The 18,493-nt window shown below is 45.8% G+C and overlaps 1 protein-coding gene and 1 long non-coding RNA gene across 4 annotated transcripts; one reads left to right on the top strand and one right to left on the bottom strand.

Moving 5' to 3' along the window:
• Positions 1 to 1,597: 1,597 nt before the first annotated feature.
• On the bottom strand, positions 1,598 to 4,585 carry LOC119977300. Of its 2 annotated transcripts, XR_005463160.1 has the most exons (3): positions 2,725 to 4,585; positions 2,451 to 2,493; positions 1,598 to 2,066 (listed from the first exon to the last, which is right to left on the bottom strand). It is a non-coding gene; the product is annotated as an uncharacterized LOC119977300 (long non-coding RNA). The 2 variants fall into 2 exon arrangements; XR_005463159.1 differs by having other exon boundaries at positions 1,598 to 2,493.
• Positions 4,586 to 5,191: 606 nt separating this feature from the next.
• crebzf (CREB/ATF bZIP transcription factor) lies at positions 5,192 to 10,704 on the top strand. Of its 2 annotated transcripts, XR_005463158.1 has the most exons (4): positions 5,192 to 6,515; positions 6,784 to 6,847; positions 7,169 to 7,237; positions 9,223 to 10,704. XR_005463158.1 is itself a non-coding variant. In XM_038818055.1 (3 exons), exons 1-2 carry the CDS (start codon positions 5,755 to 5,757, stop codon positions 6,815 to 6,817), a joined length of 795 nt encoding a protein of 264 aa, XP_038673983.1. In that variant the 5' UTR covers positions 5,192 to 5,754; the 3' UTR covers positions 6,818 to 6,847; positions 7,169 to 7,420. The 2 variants fall into 2 exon arrangements, 1 of the variants encoding a protein (XP_038673983.1); XM_038818055.1 differs by lacking the exon at positions 9,223 to 10,704 and having other exon boundaries at positions 7,169 to 7,420.
• The last annotated feature ends 7,789 nt before the right edge of the window (positions 10,705 to 18,493 follow it).

Genomic DNA, 18,493 nt, shown 5'->3' with positions numbered 1-18,493 from the left:
TGTCAATACTCTTGAGGGTTCTACCATTCACTGTATATTCCCTACCTGTATTAGACCTTCCAAAATGCATTACCTCACATTTGTCCAGATTAAGCTCCATCTGCCATCTCGCCGCCCAAGTCTCCAAACGACCTAAATCCTGCTGTATCCTCGGACAGTCCTCATCGCTATTCGCAATTCCACCAACCTTTGTGTCGTCCGCAAACTTACTAATCAGACCAGTTACATTTTCCTCCAAATCATTGATATATACTATGAACAGCAAAGGTCCCAGCACTGATCCTTGCGGAACACCACTAGTCACAGCCCTCCAATCAGAAAAGCACCCTTCCATTGCTACTCTCTGCCTTCTATGACCTAGTCAGTTCTGTATCCATCTTGCCAGCTCACCTCTGATCCTGTGAGACTTCACCTTTTGTACCAGTCTGCCATGACCTTGTCAAAGGTCTTACTGAAGTCCAGATAGACAACATCCACTGCCCTACCTGCATCAATCATCTTTGTGACCTCCTCGAAAAACTCTATCAAGTTAGTAAGATATGACCTCCCCTTCAGAAAACCGTGCTGCCTCTTGCTAATACGACCCCTTACTTCCAAATGGAAGTAGATCCTGTCTCGAAGAATTCTCTCCAGTAATTTCCCTACCACTGACGTATGGCTCATCGGTTTGTAGTTCCCTGGATTATCCTTGCTACACTTCTTAAACAAAGGAACAACATTGGCTATTCTCCAATCCTCCGGGACATCACCTGAAGACAGTGAGGATCCAAAGATTTCTGTCAAGCCTCAGCAATTTCCTCTCTTGCCTCGTTCAGTATTCTAGTGTAGATCCCATCAGGCCCTGGGGACTTTTCCACTGTAATATTTTTCATGACGCCCAACACATCGTGTTTTTGGATCTCAATGTGACCCAGGCTATCTACACACCCATCTCCAGACTCAACATCCACCAATCAAGCCTCCTAAAAGCTAATATGAACTATCGCTCTGACAGGTATTGAAGAATCCAGTGCAGATTCAAAATCTGGAACCATGTTCCACCACCGCTGGTACATCACACTTTTAGCTTGGCTTCTTAAAATTACTGAAGTTCTTTTGAGGCTTTGATGTAGATGCAGGGATCATGAGAGAAGAATCAGGCTACATGCCCGCCTGGTGAGGAAACAAATTAATTACCAACCACAGAGTGTACAGGCAAAGGACATCATATGAAATGATGCCAGAGGAGATGTGTTCCAGGAGATTGCACTTGAGCAACGAAGCAATGGGATGCCTTTGTGAAATGTTGAAGGAAGACCTGAAGCCAAACAAACTGCCCCATTACCTTAACAGTGAAGATGAAACTTACAACTGTTGTGTATTCTGCATTGCACAATTTTGCCCTTCACATGGACTGTGGCATCTGCCAGGGTATCTCGAACTTCGCTTGCATCGCCTGAAACCTGGGTTTCCTTACCTGCTGCAAGAGATATGTCCACATCAGGCTCCATATTGCCCTCCTCCAGCGCCACCATTGAACCCTCCATTCCTCCCCACCCCTCCCTTCCACCTCCCAGCTCCCCCTCCCCTATTTATAAAATGACAAAGAACCATTATGTTGAAGTAACAATGTATATTTTATTGATTGCTGTGTTAAAGTAAAAACCTGTATATTTTATTACAAGAAATTTGGAAAGGTTGGGGTAGTTATTAAACCAAATGTCAGATTGCAGCTAAAATGTTAACATGGTATCAAAGTTTTGTGTGTATAAGATTCTATTTGTTAATAAATGTTTTCCATTAAACTTTACAAACTTCTGTAAATGTCTCATTCAAACGTCAAAATACAACATTTAAATATTAGATAATTATAACTGAATAGCATATTTGAAGTAAACAAGACAGAAAATACTAATGGTAAACATCAATCAACAAGAAAAAAAATCAGAAGTTTCAAAACACATTTTACATTAAGTCAGTGGCCACCTGCTCAGAACAATTATAAAAGGTGCATGCATGAGAAAAGGGGGTGGTATGCCAGACCCATCCAGTCAGTGAACGCTCCTGGCATTATGGGACTGTTTTGCCTGCAGAAAGAAATGGAAATGTCAAGCACAGAGATAGCCGAAAGCTTGTGCCTTTGGGGACTTTTTCCATTATAACACTTACAACCAGGTCAGAACCATCTCCAAGAGAGCAGCATTTTATGACATCTCAGAACGTTTGCAAGGTGAGAGTCATATTTATACTGGATGGCATCATTCATAGCATAACCAATGTTACTGCATTTTTGACACCTTCAGAAAGTTAGCAGTCATCAAACAGATATCATTGTGAGGGTTCAAGATTGCATTTGATACATCAAAAACGGAGTAGGCAGAACAATCTGTATTCCCTTTCTTAACTTTTACAGTCAGAAACTAGGATTTTATGTTTTAGCAAAAACTTTATTTAATAAGATATATACATACCGTGTATCCAACACATTGAAGGTCTGACTTCTCTTCTTCACGACTAAATTTTGAGTTGCCATATTGTAAATTAAAACATATAATTATTTTTAAGCATGCCACACATAAAGTTAGATAATATATTGCCAATTTATAGTAAAACCTGCATTCACTTATAAATATTGAATAATGATCTTTGATTATAAAAATTAAAAACTACATTTTAAATGAGCCAATAACCATAGCATTAATTGTTCAAAAGAAATTTTAAAAAGATTTAAAACCTTCAACATACCTTAATAATAGCAGGGAATCCTTTGGCTGTCTCTGTCTTCACTTTGAAACTGCTCTTTCACAGCATACCCTCAATAGGCGTTCCCTATCTGGCCCAGTCATAAGGGGACATGGCTAGACTACTCCTGGGCCACTCTGGGGCCTGCAAAGTTCCATCAGGGTTTTTCAACGGAAGTAAGTATGCAATGAATCCTTCTATTTTCGGTGGCCCATGGCTTTCCACTGCTAGGTGGAAGTTACAAACCTTTACATCTTACTATTGCTGAATTCCCCACCAACAGAATCCAAGGGCATAACCATTGCCTGGCAACTTAACTGGAACAGTCATATAAATACTCTTGGCTACAAGAGCAGGACAGAAGCTTGGGATTCTTTGGTAAATATTGCACCTGCTGACTCCACACAGCCTGTCCAGGATCTATAGGACACAAGTGGAGAGTATGATGATATATTCTCCACTTGCCTGGATAAATGTGGTCCCAACAACACTCAAGAAGCCTCACACCATCCAAAACAATGTAATCTGCTTGATTGGCACTCCATCCACTACCTTCAATATTGACTTCCTCCACCACCTCAGCACAATGAGTAACATCTACAAAATACAACTCGCCAAGGATCTTTCTACGGCACCTCCCAAACCCGTGACCTCTACCACCTCAAACGTAGAAGATGCATGGGAACACCAATACCTGCAAGTTCCCCTCTAAGTCACTTACCATCCTGACTTGGGACTACATCAGTTCCTTCACTGTTGCGGGGTCAAACTCCCAGAACCTTTCCCTTTAACAGCACCATGTGTCTCCCTACTCCAGATGGGGTGCACTGATTCAAGAAAGATATTCATCACCACCTTTTCAAAGGCAATGTGGGGAAAAAATGCCAACAATGGCCACATACCAGAACTAATTAAAAACAAGTCATGTATACAAGGAATAATCTCTGTACCCAACAAGATTATGCACAATCATTACCACATTCCTTTTCACTCCTCTCATTTAAATGGCCGCCTGCACCACGTTGTTATGGTCAGTTTGCCCATAAACTTCCCGTACCGGCCACCCCGAACAGGCGCCGGAATGTGGCGACTAGGGGCTTTTCACAGTAACATCATTTGAAGCCTACTTGTGACAATAAGCGATTTTCATTTCATTTCAACCCTGCAGTCCTTGGTCTCACCATGAGTACAGAAGGTATCTCCGAACCATGCTGGTCAAAGTCTAGAGTTGAGGCTCCTCCAACACAACATCCTAGATCCCCATGCCTGACTGACTAACGTCACGTCCTCCTGTCCTGACCATTGACAAATAAAGTTATTTGAGTTGCAGACACGTAGCGCAGATGTAGGTCAGACTGTGTAAGAATGACAGATTTCCTTGTGAACCAGATGAACTTTTACAACAATCGATCTACTTGAATTTAAATTCCACCAGCTGCTGTGGCGGGGATTGAAAACGTGTTCCTCGAGCATTAGCCTGGGCCTCTGGATTACTAGTTCAGTGATATTACCGGTACATCACCATCTCGCCAATTAGAGTTGGCAACGAGAGTTGAAGAATTTCAATCAAAGCTCAGTCAAAATTTTGTGGCTGAATAGGTTGTGAGTGGAAACCCAGAGGTCTGGCTATTGAGGATCACAAGTGAAAGAAAGTCAGGCTGCAGGTGGGCCCAAGGATGTATTGACATGGCACTTTCAGTTTCCATATTTTGACAGCTGCCTCTGAGCAGAGTCAACAAACCAATAAAACAGTAATGAGATAATCATTGTGTTATTATAGAACATAGAACAGTACAGCACAGAACAGGCCCTTCGGCCCTCTATGTTGTGCCGAGCCATGATCACCCTACTCAAACCCACGTATCCATCCTATACCCGTAACCCAATAACCCCCCCCCCTTAACCTTACTTTTTAGGACACTACGGGCAATTTAGCATGGCCAATCCACCTAACCCGCACATCTTTGGACTGTGGGAGGAAACCGGAGCACCCGGAGGAAACCCACGCACACACGGGGAGGATGTGCAGACTCCGCACAGTGATCCAGCCGGGAATCGAACCTGGGACCCTGGAGCTGTGAAGCATTTATGCTAACCACCATGCTACCCTTTGACTTTATGACTTGTGACTTTATGACTTTGAATTATGACTTTGTTTTTATTCTAATTAGTGCATTTATTTTCACAGATGCAAAGTAAGTGAAAGAAAAGGATTCATCATGTTGCATGAGATAAGGGGTTATGCGGTTGTTTTAGCCTGAATAGAGAATTGGCTAAAAGATAGAAAACTGTCGGTAGGAATAAATGGGAAGACTGTTAATGGTCGGGTGCCAAAAGAACCAGCAATTTACAATCTACATTCTTAATAATAATTTAGAATGAAAGGACCAAAGGAAATGTTTTCAAGTTCAGCACATTACTTTGCTGCTAATGTTCCCAGCACTTTGGGAAATGCTGGGTTCGCACATATAACCTTCTCCATGCAGTTTCATTTTCTTCCTAGGGCCTATTCCTCATTTCCCCATGAGCTCCCTTTCAATAATCACCCTCTTCCGTTCTCGATCCCCTGTCTATCTTTGAAACCTACCTTTGAATTCCTAATTCTCATTATCTTCCATGATTTCTGAACCCCCACATCTCAATTTCTCCATCTCCCCTTGAATCCCTTCCAAGTTAGTCTTCCTTCCTCCCCCTGCATTTAACGTGCTTTGACAGAGTCGTCCAGACTTGAAACGTTAGCTCCCTTTTCTCTCCACAGATGTTGTCAGACCTGCTGAGATTGTCCAGTATTTTCTGTAGTTTCAGATTCCAGCATCAACAGTAATTTGCTTTTATCCCATTTAACAGCTTCCCTCTTCTCGAGCTCCAATCCTAAATTTCAATCTCTCTCCCTGAACCTTCCATTCCTCTTATCATTCCTGACTCCACGCCCCATTTGCCAAGACGCTGTTTAAATGTGTTGTTGTGGATTCCGGTTCCGCTTGTTGTTGGGCCTGTATTTGTTGTTTTTTGGAGGCCGCACCGGCTGCCACGATGTCTGGTAGTCAGAGCGGCCCCTGGGAGAGACGGTTAGAAGAGGCCCGGAGCCCGGACGTTTCCCACAATAGTCAGCCGGGATTGGAACTGTGTTTTTTGGGGAGCTCAGATCTTGACCTTTGGGACTTCAACTGGGACTTGGTTGAAGTCGAGGACGGTGATCAGGACTTTTCGAGCTTGACCGATGTCCCATTAAGGCCGCCATCGCCTGAGAAGAGCTACCCTTTGGCAGCCAGTGTAGCTGAGACGATCCCCATCACGGGGCCTTCGGATGGGACAGCTGCCGACCCCCAGGAGCAGCCGTCCCGCCACAATTCACCTGCGAGGAACAGGAACGCTGCGGCGACGGCGGCCCGCTTAAACCGGCTGAAGAAGAAAGAGTATGTGACCGGCCTGGAGCAGCGCGCCAGCGGCCTGCAGGCGGAGAACCTGCAGCTTCGGGCCGAGAACCAGAGGTTGAGCCGGAGGCTGGACGAGCTGCAGGGGGAGGCCCGATACCTCCGAGCTGTGCTCGCCAACCAGAGCAGCTTGGCGCGGCTGCTGAACAGGCTGAGCGGCCTGGACGGTATGAAGCTGAGCTCGTCCCTTTGTAGAGACGCCCAAGCGCAGGACCACGACTACGCGATTCCCGGGAAACGGCTGAAATCCGAAGAGGAAGACGGCGCCGCGGGAGGAGTTTGTCTGCATGTGGATCAGGGACACGTCTCGATTGAATTCTGTTCCAGTTGTGCACAAAGTGCATCTTCATCGCTCAAAATGTAGGGTCAAGTTGCTGCCATTTAACTACATTATTTTGTTTATTCTTCCCTTTTGACGATCATTTAACAGGAACAAAGGACCAGTGTAATGTATTTTGCTTAAAGAAACGTAAACGGGGGACATAAATATTGGACAGTGCAAAGAGCAACTTTTTCTTATTAATTATGTTTATTTCATTAATGCATTTTTAAAGCATACAAACTCGAACGTGTTAGCAATGTTGAAATTACAAGTTACTGCTTACATTTTTTTGAGTTTCTTTTCTAGGTATTTCCCTGCCATACTGGATGGTTGGGTTTGAAATGGATTAACATAACCTCTTCACAATGTGGTAAGAATCATAGTAATTTGTATGTTCAAATTTTAAAATAATTAAGGATGTTAATGTTGAATAAATGCAAATATGTTTCTTTGAGGGATTGATGTGACCAAGTCCCTGAAAATGGTTTGATTTTATATTTGTCTAACATTGAATTAGTCCTTTTTGTTACTATTGTAAATTGTAATATGACAAGAGTAAACAATTGTTTAAAACGCATTGCATTATAACACACGATAAGTCTTAGAGAACCTTACTGTATTCATCTGCTCTGTGAAATATCACTTATCAAAAACATTTTATTTAGCACCCTTATTTTTCTTTATGCTTAAGTGAACACTTCTCTGGAAGTTGAAGAGTGATGGAACCAGCTGTTGGCCTCATTCTCCCTTTATATTAAAGGTAGTATAAGAAATAATGGATTATATGCTAATTAATGTATCAGTTTTAAATTTAGAAATGGTAAACATTTTCATGCAACATAATGTATATATGTTGTAATTTTGTTTCTGTGGAGTACTCTGAATGTTCTCATGTAGATGATTCTGTTGAAATAAACTTTTCTGCTTTTTGTTGCAAACATGATTGATATTTAAAGTTGTTTCTGTTTATTGCTTCAAGATGACCTTCATTGGTACAGTATACAGTATTACAATTGGAAGTTTTACATGCATTAGCCTTTGGAGAAATGTTCAATATTTAGTTCACTTGCTGAAGTGTGGTATCTTATAGGAAATAACTTGGCAAATTGTGATCCACTTTGCTTTGGTAGGTAAGAGTTCAGTGCAAAAGTCTTTGAATCTAATATTCAACAAATGATGGATTACAGAAGCAGAAAATGCTGGAAAAACTCTGGAGAGAGGAAATAGAGTTTAATGTTTTGAGTCTGTATGACACTTCTTCAGATAGATTACTCTTATTTTCATTTTTGCCAGTAAACACACACCTTGCAGATTAATTTATTCCTAGATATGTTTCCCATTATTTTAAATTGTTTTTAAATGCATTTGTTTAATCCACGTATTTAAAAACTGATATTTAGAGCATTGATAGCAATGTTTGGTTGCCTAACATCTTTGTATATTTGTTTTTGGGATGTGGGCATTACTGGCAAGGTAGCATTTATTCTCTATCCCCGGTTGCCCTGACAGCATTAAGAATCAACCTTGCAGTACACGTGAAAAGACTGGTTCACCTCGCCTATCCCATATGGTTGTGTTTGCTGTATTCATCATGGTAGTGACACTCCCTCCCCTCCCCACCTGCAGCTGCATAGTCTTCCTAGAAAGGTGAAAATCCAAGTAAAGCTCAGGCTTGGTGGCTGGTAGGAGCATGGAATCTAGAAACTTCCATTCTGAATCTACTGGACAAGCAGGAGTAGTCCAGCAGATTAAATTGACCCTGATTAATATCTCAGGGGTGTATATATTGCGTGCACTGGACCTCAATTGCAATTTAACACTGTTACCTCCTGACTGAGGTGATATCCAGTCATGAATGGATCCATCTCTCCTGAAGGATTACAGTGAGCCAACATTTATCACGAGTTGATAATTTGTTTCACCGGTCCACTATTCTCTGGCAAAGAAGAACTATCTAGCATACAACATACTTAACATAATTTGTCAGCATGCAGTATGGGACTAGAGTCATACGAGGTCAAACTGGGTATGGATGGCCCTTTTCTTCCCGATGAGCTTTAGTGAAACACCTGGATTTTTATAATGAGCTTGCACCACTGTAGCATTTTTATTGAATTCAATTTCTCAATGTTTCTAGGTTGCTTATCCAATACCATAATTAGTGTGCTCCCATAGTTGTCATTATCTTGATTTTTTTTCCAACCTTCATAGCCAGCAGATTTTTGTATAACCATCTAGTCAAGCAGAAACACTTGCTTTTGAATGTGAAATAGCAGCTTATGCTCTTAAAGAGAAATATCCTTTGCTATCCAACTTGACAGTATGGAATTTTGAGCTATTAGTAAATCTCTATCTTTGGAAGAGAGCTTTTTAGTGATCCAGGCAAGTTTATCCTTAATTACTTTTAATTAGATGTTCACAACTAGAATGGTAATTTGAACTTAATTACTGTTTAATAATGTTATGTATAATTTATTCTCCAGTGCAATTTAATCTCTGGTGCCTTTTAATTATAGAATGCACCAGTAATTTCAACTTATGATTCTTAATAACTGGTGCAATATCCAGAATTATCTGTTTGACGGGCAATTTATATCACTATGTTAGCATGTAGGTTTTTCAAAATTAAACCCCCCCCCCCCCCCCAAGAAATATCTTCAATTAATTGGAAAATGTCTCCAATACAGTTTTGCTGAATTTATTACTTAACATCCCAATTAATACTTTTCTGTTTTTCCATAACAGCCAAGCATTACCTCTGACCTGGAAAAGAATGGTACCAGTTTTCCGAAATTTCACAGAATTCTAAACTATGGGAAATCTGCAATTATTTTTTGTATTTTTGATTTATATATATATTTTTTCAAAAACCTGAACTAATGATTGCCACATTGTATTAATGATCCTTCATGATTGCATTATTGATATAATAAAAGAAAAAAGCTCTTCCAATGGCTCAAGTGCGGGTAGGGACATACTACAACCTGTTCTCATTGAGTCCTGGCAATTTGCTCTGTTTATTGATTTTATGTGTTTCAATTTTATCTGCTGTTGTGTTGGAAAGAGCTGTGTTGAGTACTTTTGCCTTATTAGTGGATAAACCAGAAACTGGTACTCCAAGATTTGTTATGAAATTTCACCATTAGCAAATGCAGCCCATTATGAAGCAAAGTATTGAGGATAATATCCACTTTAGAAGCCATATACATTGCATTAGATTTACACAACAATGGCAAACCGTTGGTTTATATCATATACAAAATTGGTCACATTATATCTGGTAGTAACCTTTTGTTAACGGGCTAGAAAACCAAAGACAACCCAGCTTCAGCCATTTGGGGGAGCCCTGGTCAGGTTTATGCTGATGAACTGCTATCAGGGTCCTGAAACTAAATTATGGCAATCCACTTCTGGCCAACCAGAACGTTGACAACTTTTTAGTTCCAGCAGAGCCACCAGGAGCAGTGGGCTTTGTTGGGGCTGCACCTAACCAAGAGGCACTGATGGATACTGCGCTCTCAACAAGATAAATGCGGTTGAGTGTCGCTTGGGCCTGTCAAGCAGGCTTAAAAGTGTGGAGAGAGTGGTCAAGTTTGTTGGTGAGGGTGGGGGCTGTTGACATGACTGCTACTATCAGGGGTGGCCCGAATGCCCAATTAGGAGGGCCCCTCTGAGCCCAGAATTCCCTGGGCAGTCTCTGTACACAACAGGTGAATTCCACCAGAGGGTCCACCCGCTGCTGGTGAATTCCAGTAGTGGATGTGGTTGGGGGGGGGGGGGAGGTGGAAAAATGCCCTGACATAGCCACTTAAGTGGCACGATTGATCTCTGGGTTGGAGGGTCAACCTCAACATTTCCTGCTACTGGAGAAAACATTGGCACTGATGAGTACTTCCTCCACCCTCCCTTGCAATGTTTTATTTGGCACCTCTCTTATCCCAATTTTGCAGGTTCTGTAAAACTCAGCCCAATATGTGTTTTAGTCACATCAGTATCTGATGGAATGTGGACACTCTTGTTCTAAGATGATATTCAAATGCTGCTATTCACTTCAATGCAGGAATTAAATCTGCCCTGAAGTCACATTAGGAAATATAGTGTGGACATTGTAATGGACTAACAGAAATGTAAAAGGCTTGTAATTTTAATATCAATATCCTGTGCTGACACATGCATAGATATACTTTCTATGTAAATACCAACCAAGATTAAATTAGTGGAAATTTGTACCGATTTGAGAATTTTAGTCAACCAATATTGAATAGGTTGCTTGCTTGGTTTAATGAAAAGGGAAATTAACAGGAAACATTGACATTCTGTAACCCAAAATTTTATAATTTCAGTCAGCACATGGTGCTTATTCCAACATCTAAAAAAATTGTTTTCCCCATGCTGTTTTTTTAAGGCTCAGTTTTTATTAAACCTACTATGTATTCTGTTATTACCACTTTTTGTTTGGCCCTTCCATGTCTTAACCCTTTGTATTTATCTGTAATCTCCAAACAACTAATCCTCCCAATGTTTGTGCTTCTCTAATTCTTGCCTTTCGAGCATCCTGGTTTTAATTGTTCCACCAATGGTGGTCATATCTTCATGTACCTAGGCATTTTATCTCTGGAATTCCCATCTTAATCTTTTCAGGCTTTCTGGTCCTCTTTTCCTCCGGGTGCTCCGGTTTCCTCCCACTGGTTCCGAAAGATATGCTGTCAGGTGAATTGGACATTCTGAATTCGCCCTCTGTGTACCCAACGCTGGAGTGTGGCAACTAGGGGATTTTCACAGCAACTTCATTGCAGTGCTTATGTAAGCCTACTTGTGACAGTAATAAAGAATATTACATAGAACCTGAAAATTGCTGAAGAGAGTGATATGCTGTTGAAGCTTAGTCTGTACTCATCAAGAAAAACACAAACAGGCCAAATTTCAAAAGGAGCAGCACTTTAAACTGTATGAGAAAATGGTGCTGATTAGTTACGGATTGGCCATGTAGAATGCACCAGGGAACTACTTAACACTTTTATTTCAAAAAAGACAGGTGCAGCCTGGATATGTCCTTGACAGGTTCCAAAAGTATGCATATATGTAGCTTCTAGAAAGCATACCACATTTTGAGCCTGACTAATGATCCATAATTGGTTGTTCGTGTAATTCTTGCTCAGATTATGTTTTGAGTTTTGTAAGCACGGGCTGGTTCAGTATGGTCAGTATTTGCAGAAGAGAATTACAAACATGGTAGATTTTTGTATGTTGTATTTGTTAATTTTACTTCTTAAATGACTGGCTTTAACTTTTAGACTCATGCACTCTGTCCTGGACTCCCGAACAAATAGAATTGGTTCCTTTCTATCTACACATCTGTTCCCCTTAATAGCTTTGAAACGTCAATCAAGTACCCCTGCACTATCTGAATTCTAGGCAATACAACTCAAGTTAGTGCAGTCTTGTGATTTTACCCTTGCAGTCCAGGGGTCATTCTGTTAAGTCTACCATGCATTCCCTCCAAGGCCAATATATTATTCCTAAGGACTGGTATATGGAGCTGCTCACAATACTCCAGGTGTAGTCGGACCAGGAGCTTTTATAAATGTGGCATGACTTAATAATAATCTTTATTGTCACAAGTAGGCTTACATTAACACTACAATGAAGTTACTGTGAAAAGCCCCGCGTCGTCACACAATGGCGCCTGTTCGGGTACACGGAGAATTCAGAATGTCCAAATTACCGAACACATCTTTCGGGACTTGTGGGAGGAAACCCACGCAGACACGGGGAGAACGTGCAGACTCCACACAGACAGTGACCCAAGCCGGGAATCAAACCTGGGACCCTGGAGCTGTGAAACATTATTACCCATTGTGCTACCGTGCCGTCCATCTCCTTGTCTTTTAGATATAAAAGTTAGCATTCCTAGCTAGCAGTGGTTGGCATTTTCTCCTGGTGTCGGTGTGGGTTTCCTCGGGATGCTCCGGTTTTCTCCCACAGTTCAAAGATGTGCAGGTTAGGTGGATTGGTCATGCTAAATTGCCCCAAGGGTTGGGTTATGGGGATTGGGCCTAGGTAGGGTGCTCTGTCAGAGGGTCGGTGCAGACTCTATGGGCTGAATGGCCACCTCCTGCACTGTAGGGATTCTATGATTCCATTGGCCATTTTGATTAAAAAATCATAAACAAGTACAGAAAATGAAATGTATACCTGCACTCTCGAGTCTCCTTGGGCCGCCATTGATTCTAGCTTTGCACTATTAGGGAAGTACCATTATATCCATTTCAGGTCCAAAGTGAATGACACCATATTTACTTACATTGAAATGTATTTGCCGCTGGTGTGTATTCTTAGTGTTTCTTCACAAGCAGCCTTTTTTTAAAAAAATAATTTTTGTTGAAAAATGTTGAATTTATACAACAACGAACCATAATAAAATACCAAAAATAACAATAATATTAGCAATCAAACATTCGCCCCACCTCCATGAACAACACAGCATATTAACAACAGTGCAGATTAACACAATATTAAGTTACATAATAGAAACTACAATAAGGAAACCGCCCCCCCCGGGTTGCTGCTGCTATTGACCAAGATACCTATCTTTGAGCCAGGAAGTCCAGAAAAGGCTGCCATTGTTTATAGAACCCTTGTATTGATCCTCTCAGGGCAAATTTGACCCTTTCCAATTTTATAAATCCCGCCATGTCACTAATCCAGGTCTCCACACTTGGGGACCTCGCATCCTTCCACTGCAGCAAGATCCTTCGTCGGGCTACTAGGGACGCAAAGGCCAGGACACCGGCCTCTTTCGCCTCCTGCACTCACGGCTCTACCGCAACTCCAAAAATCGCGAGTCCCCACCCTGGTTTGACCCTGGATCCAACCACCCTCGACACCGTCCCCGCCACCCCCTTCCAGAATTCATCCAGTGCTGGGCATGCCCAGAACATATGGGCGTGGTTCGCTGGACTCCCCGAACATCTGGTGCACCTGTCCTCACCCCCAAAGAACCTACTCATCCTAGACCCGGACATGTAGGCCCGGTGCAGCACCTTAAATTGGATGAGACTAAGCCTCGCACATGAGGAGGAAGAGTTGACTCTCCAAGGCATCCGCCCAAGTCCCGTCCTCTATCTGCTCCCCGAGTTCCTCCTCCCATTTAGCCTTCAGCTCCTCCACTGACGACTCCTCCACCTCCTGCATTACCTTATAGATGTCAGACACCTTCCCCTCTCCGACCCACACCCCCGAAAGCACTCTGTCCATCGTCCCCCACGAGGGCAGCAAAGGGAATCCCTCTCCCTGTCGCCTAGCAAACGCCTTTACCTGTAAGTATCTGAACATGTTCCCTTGGGGAATCCCAAATTTATCTTCCAGTTCCCCCAGGCCCGCAAACCTCCCGCCAATAAACAGGTCCCTCAATTTACTGATGCCCACCCTTTGCCACCCCCTAAATCCCCCATCCCTGTTCCCTGGGATGAACCGATGATTGCCACACAATGGAGCCTCCATCGAGCCCCCTGTTCCCCCCCTATGCCTTCTCCACTGTCCCCAGATTCTTAGGGTCGCCGCCACCGGGCTCGTGGTAAACCTCTTAGGGGAGAGCGGCAACGTCGCCGTTTCCATGGCACCCAGGCGCGTACCTCTACATGACGCCATCTCCATTCTTTCCCAACCCTCCCCCCTCCATCACCCATTTACGCACCATTGACACATTGGCCGCCCAATAGTACCCCAAAAGGTTGGGCAGCGCCAGCCCGCCTCTATCCCTCCCTCGCTCCAGAAACACCCTCTTCACTCTCGGAGTCCCATGTGCCCACACAAAGCTCAAAATACTGCTAGTCACTCTCCTAAAGAAGGCCCTGGGGATAAAGATGGGCAGGCACTGGAAGAGGAACAAGAACCTCGGAAGCACCGTCATTTTGACGGACTGCACCCTCCCCGCCAACGACAATGGCAGCATGTCCCACCTCTTGAACTCCTCCTCCATCTGATCTACAAGTCTGGTGAAATTATGTTTGTGAAGAGTCCCCCAGTCCCTGGCCACCTGCACCCCCAGGTACCTAAAGCTCTCCCCTGCCCGCCTAAGCGGGAGCCTACCAATTCCTTCCTCCTGGTCTCTAGGGTGCACCACAAACACCTCACTCTTGCCTAAATTTAGTTTATAACCTGAAAAGGTCCCAAACTCGGCTCCATCACCCCAGGCATCCCTCCCACCGGGTCCGCCACATACTGTAACAGGTCATCGGCATACAACGACACCCTATGTTCCTCCCCACCTCGCACCAAACCTCTCCACCTCTCTGAATCCCTCAACGCCATCGCCAGCGGCTCGATTGCCAGTGCAAACAACAAGGGGGACAGGGGGCAACCCTGCCTGGTCCCTCGGTAAAGCCGGAAGTACTTCGACCTCCTCCCATTCGTGGCCACGCACGCCATCGGGGCTTCATATAGTAGCCTCACCCATCTAATAAACCCTTCACCAAATCCAAACCTCCCCAACACCTCCCATAAGTACCCCCACTCCACTCTATCGAAGGCCTTCTCCGCATCGAGCGCCACCACTATCTGCCTCCCCCTCAATCGCCGGCATCATGATGACATTCAACAATCTCTGCACATTCGTGTTCAGCTGCCTTCCCTTCACAAAACCTGCCTGGTCCTCGTGTACAACCCCTGGCACACAGTCCTCTATCCTGGTGGCCAGGATTTTTGCCAGCACCTTGGCATCTACGTTGAGGAGAGATATGGGCCTGTATGAACCACACTGCTGGGGGTCCTTGTCCCTCTTTAAAATTAACAAGATCAGCGCCTGTGACATTGTCGGGGGCAAAGTCCCACGCTTCATTAAGTGTCCGCACCAGCAAGGGGCCCACTAGGTCCACAAACTTTTTATAAAATTCCACCGGGAACCCATCCGGCCCCGGTGTCTTCCTTGACTGCATCTGCCCGATCCCCTTAACTAGCTCCTCCAGCTCAATCGGCGCACCCAACCCCTCCACCTGCTCCTCCTGCACCTTCGGGAAAGAAAGCCCGTCGAGGAACCTCTCCATTCCCCTCTCCCCCGTTGGCTCCGACCGGTACAGTTCCCCGTAAAAGTCCTTGGAGACCTCATTCACCTCTACCCCCTTCCGCACCACATTCCCACTCTTGTCTCTCACTCCAGCAATTTCCTTAGCCGCATCCCGCTTGCGGAGCTGATGAGCCAGCATCCTACTCGCCTTTTCACCATGTTCGTACACTGCCCCTTGTGCCTTCCTCCACTGTGCCTCCGCCTTTCTAGTGGTCAGCAAATCAAATTTAGCTTGCAGGCTGCGCCTCTCCCCCAACAGTCCCTCCTCTGGTGCCTCTGCGTACCTCCTGTCTACCTCCAGCATCCTTTCCACCAGTCTATTCCCTCTCACTCCTCTCCCTGTGTGCCCAGATGGATATCAGCTCCCCACGAATCACTGCCTTCAGGGCTTCCCAGACCACCCCCACCTGAACCTCCCCCGTATCATTCACCTCGAGGTACCCCTCAATACTTGCCCGGGCCCTCCTACACACCTCCTCTTCCGCCAACAACCCCACATCCAACGGGCGCTGGTCCCGCACCTCCCCCATCTCCAACTCTATCCAATGCGGAGCGTGGTCGGAGATTGCAATGGCCGAATACTCGGCCTCCTCCACTCTCGGAATCAGTCCCCTACTCACCACGAAGAAGTCTATCCGAGAGTAGACCCTATGTACGTGGGAGAAGAAAGAGTACTCCCGTGCCCTCGGCCTCACAAACCTCCATGGATCCACCCCACCCATCTGGTCCATAAACCCTCTCAGTACCTAGGCTGCCGCTGGCCTCCTACCCGTCCTAGAGCTGGACCGATCCAGTGAAGGATCCAACACCGCATTGAAGTCCCCCCCCCCCCCCCCCCCACCCCACGATCAGACCTCCCGCCTCCATATCCGGGTCCCGTCCCAACATACGCCTCATAAAGCCCGCATCGTCCCAATTTGGGGCATACACACTTAGCAAGTACCACCTTCTCTCCTTGTAGCCTGCCCCTAACCATAACAAACCTACCCCCCTTATCCGCCACCACCTCCGATGCCTCAAACGACATATTTTTCCCCACCAGAATCGCCACTCCCTGGTTCTTCACATCCAACCCAGAGTGGAAAACCTGCCCCACCCATCCCTTCCTCAGACGGACCTGGTCCGCCACCTTCAGGTGGGTCTCCTGAAGCATTGCCACATCTGCCTTTAGCCCCTTCAGATGAGCAAGTACCCTCGACCGCTTCACCGGCCCATTCAATCCTCTCGCATTCCAGGTGACCAACCGAATCAGAGGGCGTCCCGCCCCCCTCCCCCGTCGATTAGCCATAGCCCGTCGACTACCCGCCCCAGGCCAGCACCCCCTGCCCGACCCAGTCCCCACAGCGACAGCACCTCACCTCTGTCCCCCTGGCCCCCACCAGCTCCTTCCTGACCCTACCAGCAGCAACCCGGTATTCCCCTTCCCGCCCTCCCTTCCCCCCCAGGCTAGGAACCCTCCTAGCCGCGAACCGTCCTCCATTGTACTTCCGTGGGTCAGCTAACTTCTGCTGATCCCGGAAACTCCCGCCAATAACCCAACCCCTCCCAAAGTGGGATCATCCCCCAATCTATCCCTCCTCCAGGCACCGCTCCAGCGCGGGGAAAAACCAGTTAAGGCCCCGCCTCCCCCCGTCATCGTCTCAACCCCCCAGCCCCGCAGCGTGGGAAACCAGAGGAAAGCCCGCGCTTTCGCACTGCCCCACCACATCTTCTGACGCAGCTCCCAAATACCAGCCCCACTCCATACCCCCAACCCGACATAGAATACAACAAACCCCCCCAACCCTCCCCGCAAGAGACACAAATCAAACAATGCCCCACAGCAAAAAAAAACATAACAGAACACCCTCATAAATAACCATATCAAAATTGCAAAAGTACAGAAAAAGAGAACACAGCAACAGCAGAATCCAGCAATAAAGTAGTATAACCGACCCCGCAACCCCCAACCCCTAGTTCAAGTCCAGTTTCTCCGTCCGCACGAAGGCCCATGCCTCCTCCGGGGAATCGAAATAATAATGCCGGTCCGAATAAGTTACCCACAGGCGCGCAGGCTGCAACATTCCGAACTTTCTCTCTTTCTTGTAAAGCACCTCTTTCGTCCGATTAAACCTGGACCGCCGCTTAGCCACCTCCGCACTCCAATCCTGGTAGATCCGTACTACCCCATTCTCCCAATTGCTGCTCTTCACCTTCTTGGCCCAGCGCAGCACACACTCCCGATCACTGAACCGGTGGAACCTCACCAGCATCGCACGCGGGGTTCATTCTCCTTAGGTCTCCTGGCCAGTACTCTGTGTGCTCCCTCCAGCTCCAAGGGCAGATGGAAAGACCCGGCCCCCACTAACAAGTTCAGCATCGTAGCCACGTAGGTTGTCAGGTCCGACCCCTCCAGCCCCTCCGCAAGGCCCAAGATCCGCAGATTTTTCCGCCTCATGCGGTGATCAAGCTCCTCGAAGCGTTCCTGCCACATCTTGTGGAGTGCATCGTGTCCCTCCACCTTACTCACGAGGATCCCGGCCTCCTCCTCTCGTTCAGTGGCCTGCGTCTGCAACTCCTTGATGGCAGCACCCTGGGTCATCTGAATCTCCGAGAGCCTTCTGTTCGTTTCCTGCAGAGAGCTCAGTACCTCAGCCTTGAAGTCTGCAAAACAGCGCAGGAGAGCAGCTTGTTGCTCCAGGGCCCACTGCTTCCACTCCTCTGGAGCTCCGCCGGCCGCCATCTTGGATTCCTTCCCCCATTTTTTCTGGGGAGCTGCTGCCGTTTTTTCCCCCTTTCCACTCCGAGTTCGAGTCATGGACTGCGGGGAAAATCGATCAGCACACCTTCTCCCACCGGGAGACGTCGTAAAATTTTCGTTTTGGGCTCTAAAAAGAGCCGAAAAGTCCGTTTAAAACGGGAGCTCTCAAATGTGCGGCTTCCTACGTCATCGCCGCCACCGGAAGTCCTTCA

This window comes from Scyliorhinus canicula, chromosome 14, assembly GCF_902713615.1.
Source record: "Scyliorhinus canicula chromosome 14, sScyCan1.1, whole genome shotgun sequence".
NCBI lineage: Eukaryota > Metazoa > Chordata > Chondrichthyes > Carcharhiniformes > Scyliorhinidae > Scyliorhinus > Scyliorhinus canicula.
The sequence above is the reverse complement of the archived record's forward strand: the minus strand, read 5'-3'. Positions and strand labels throughout refer to the sequence as shown.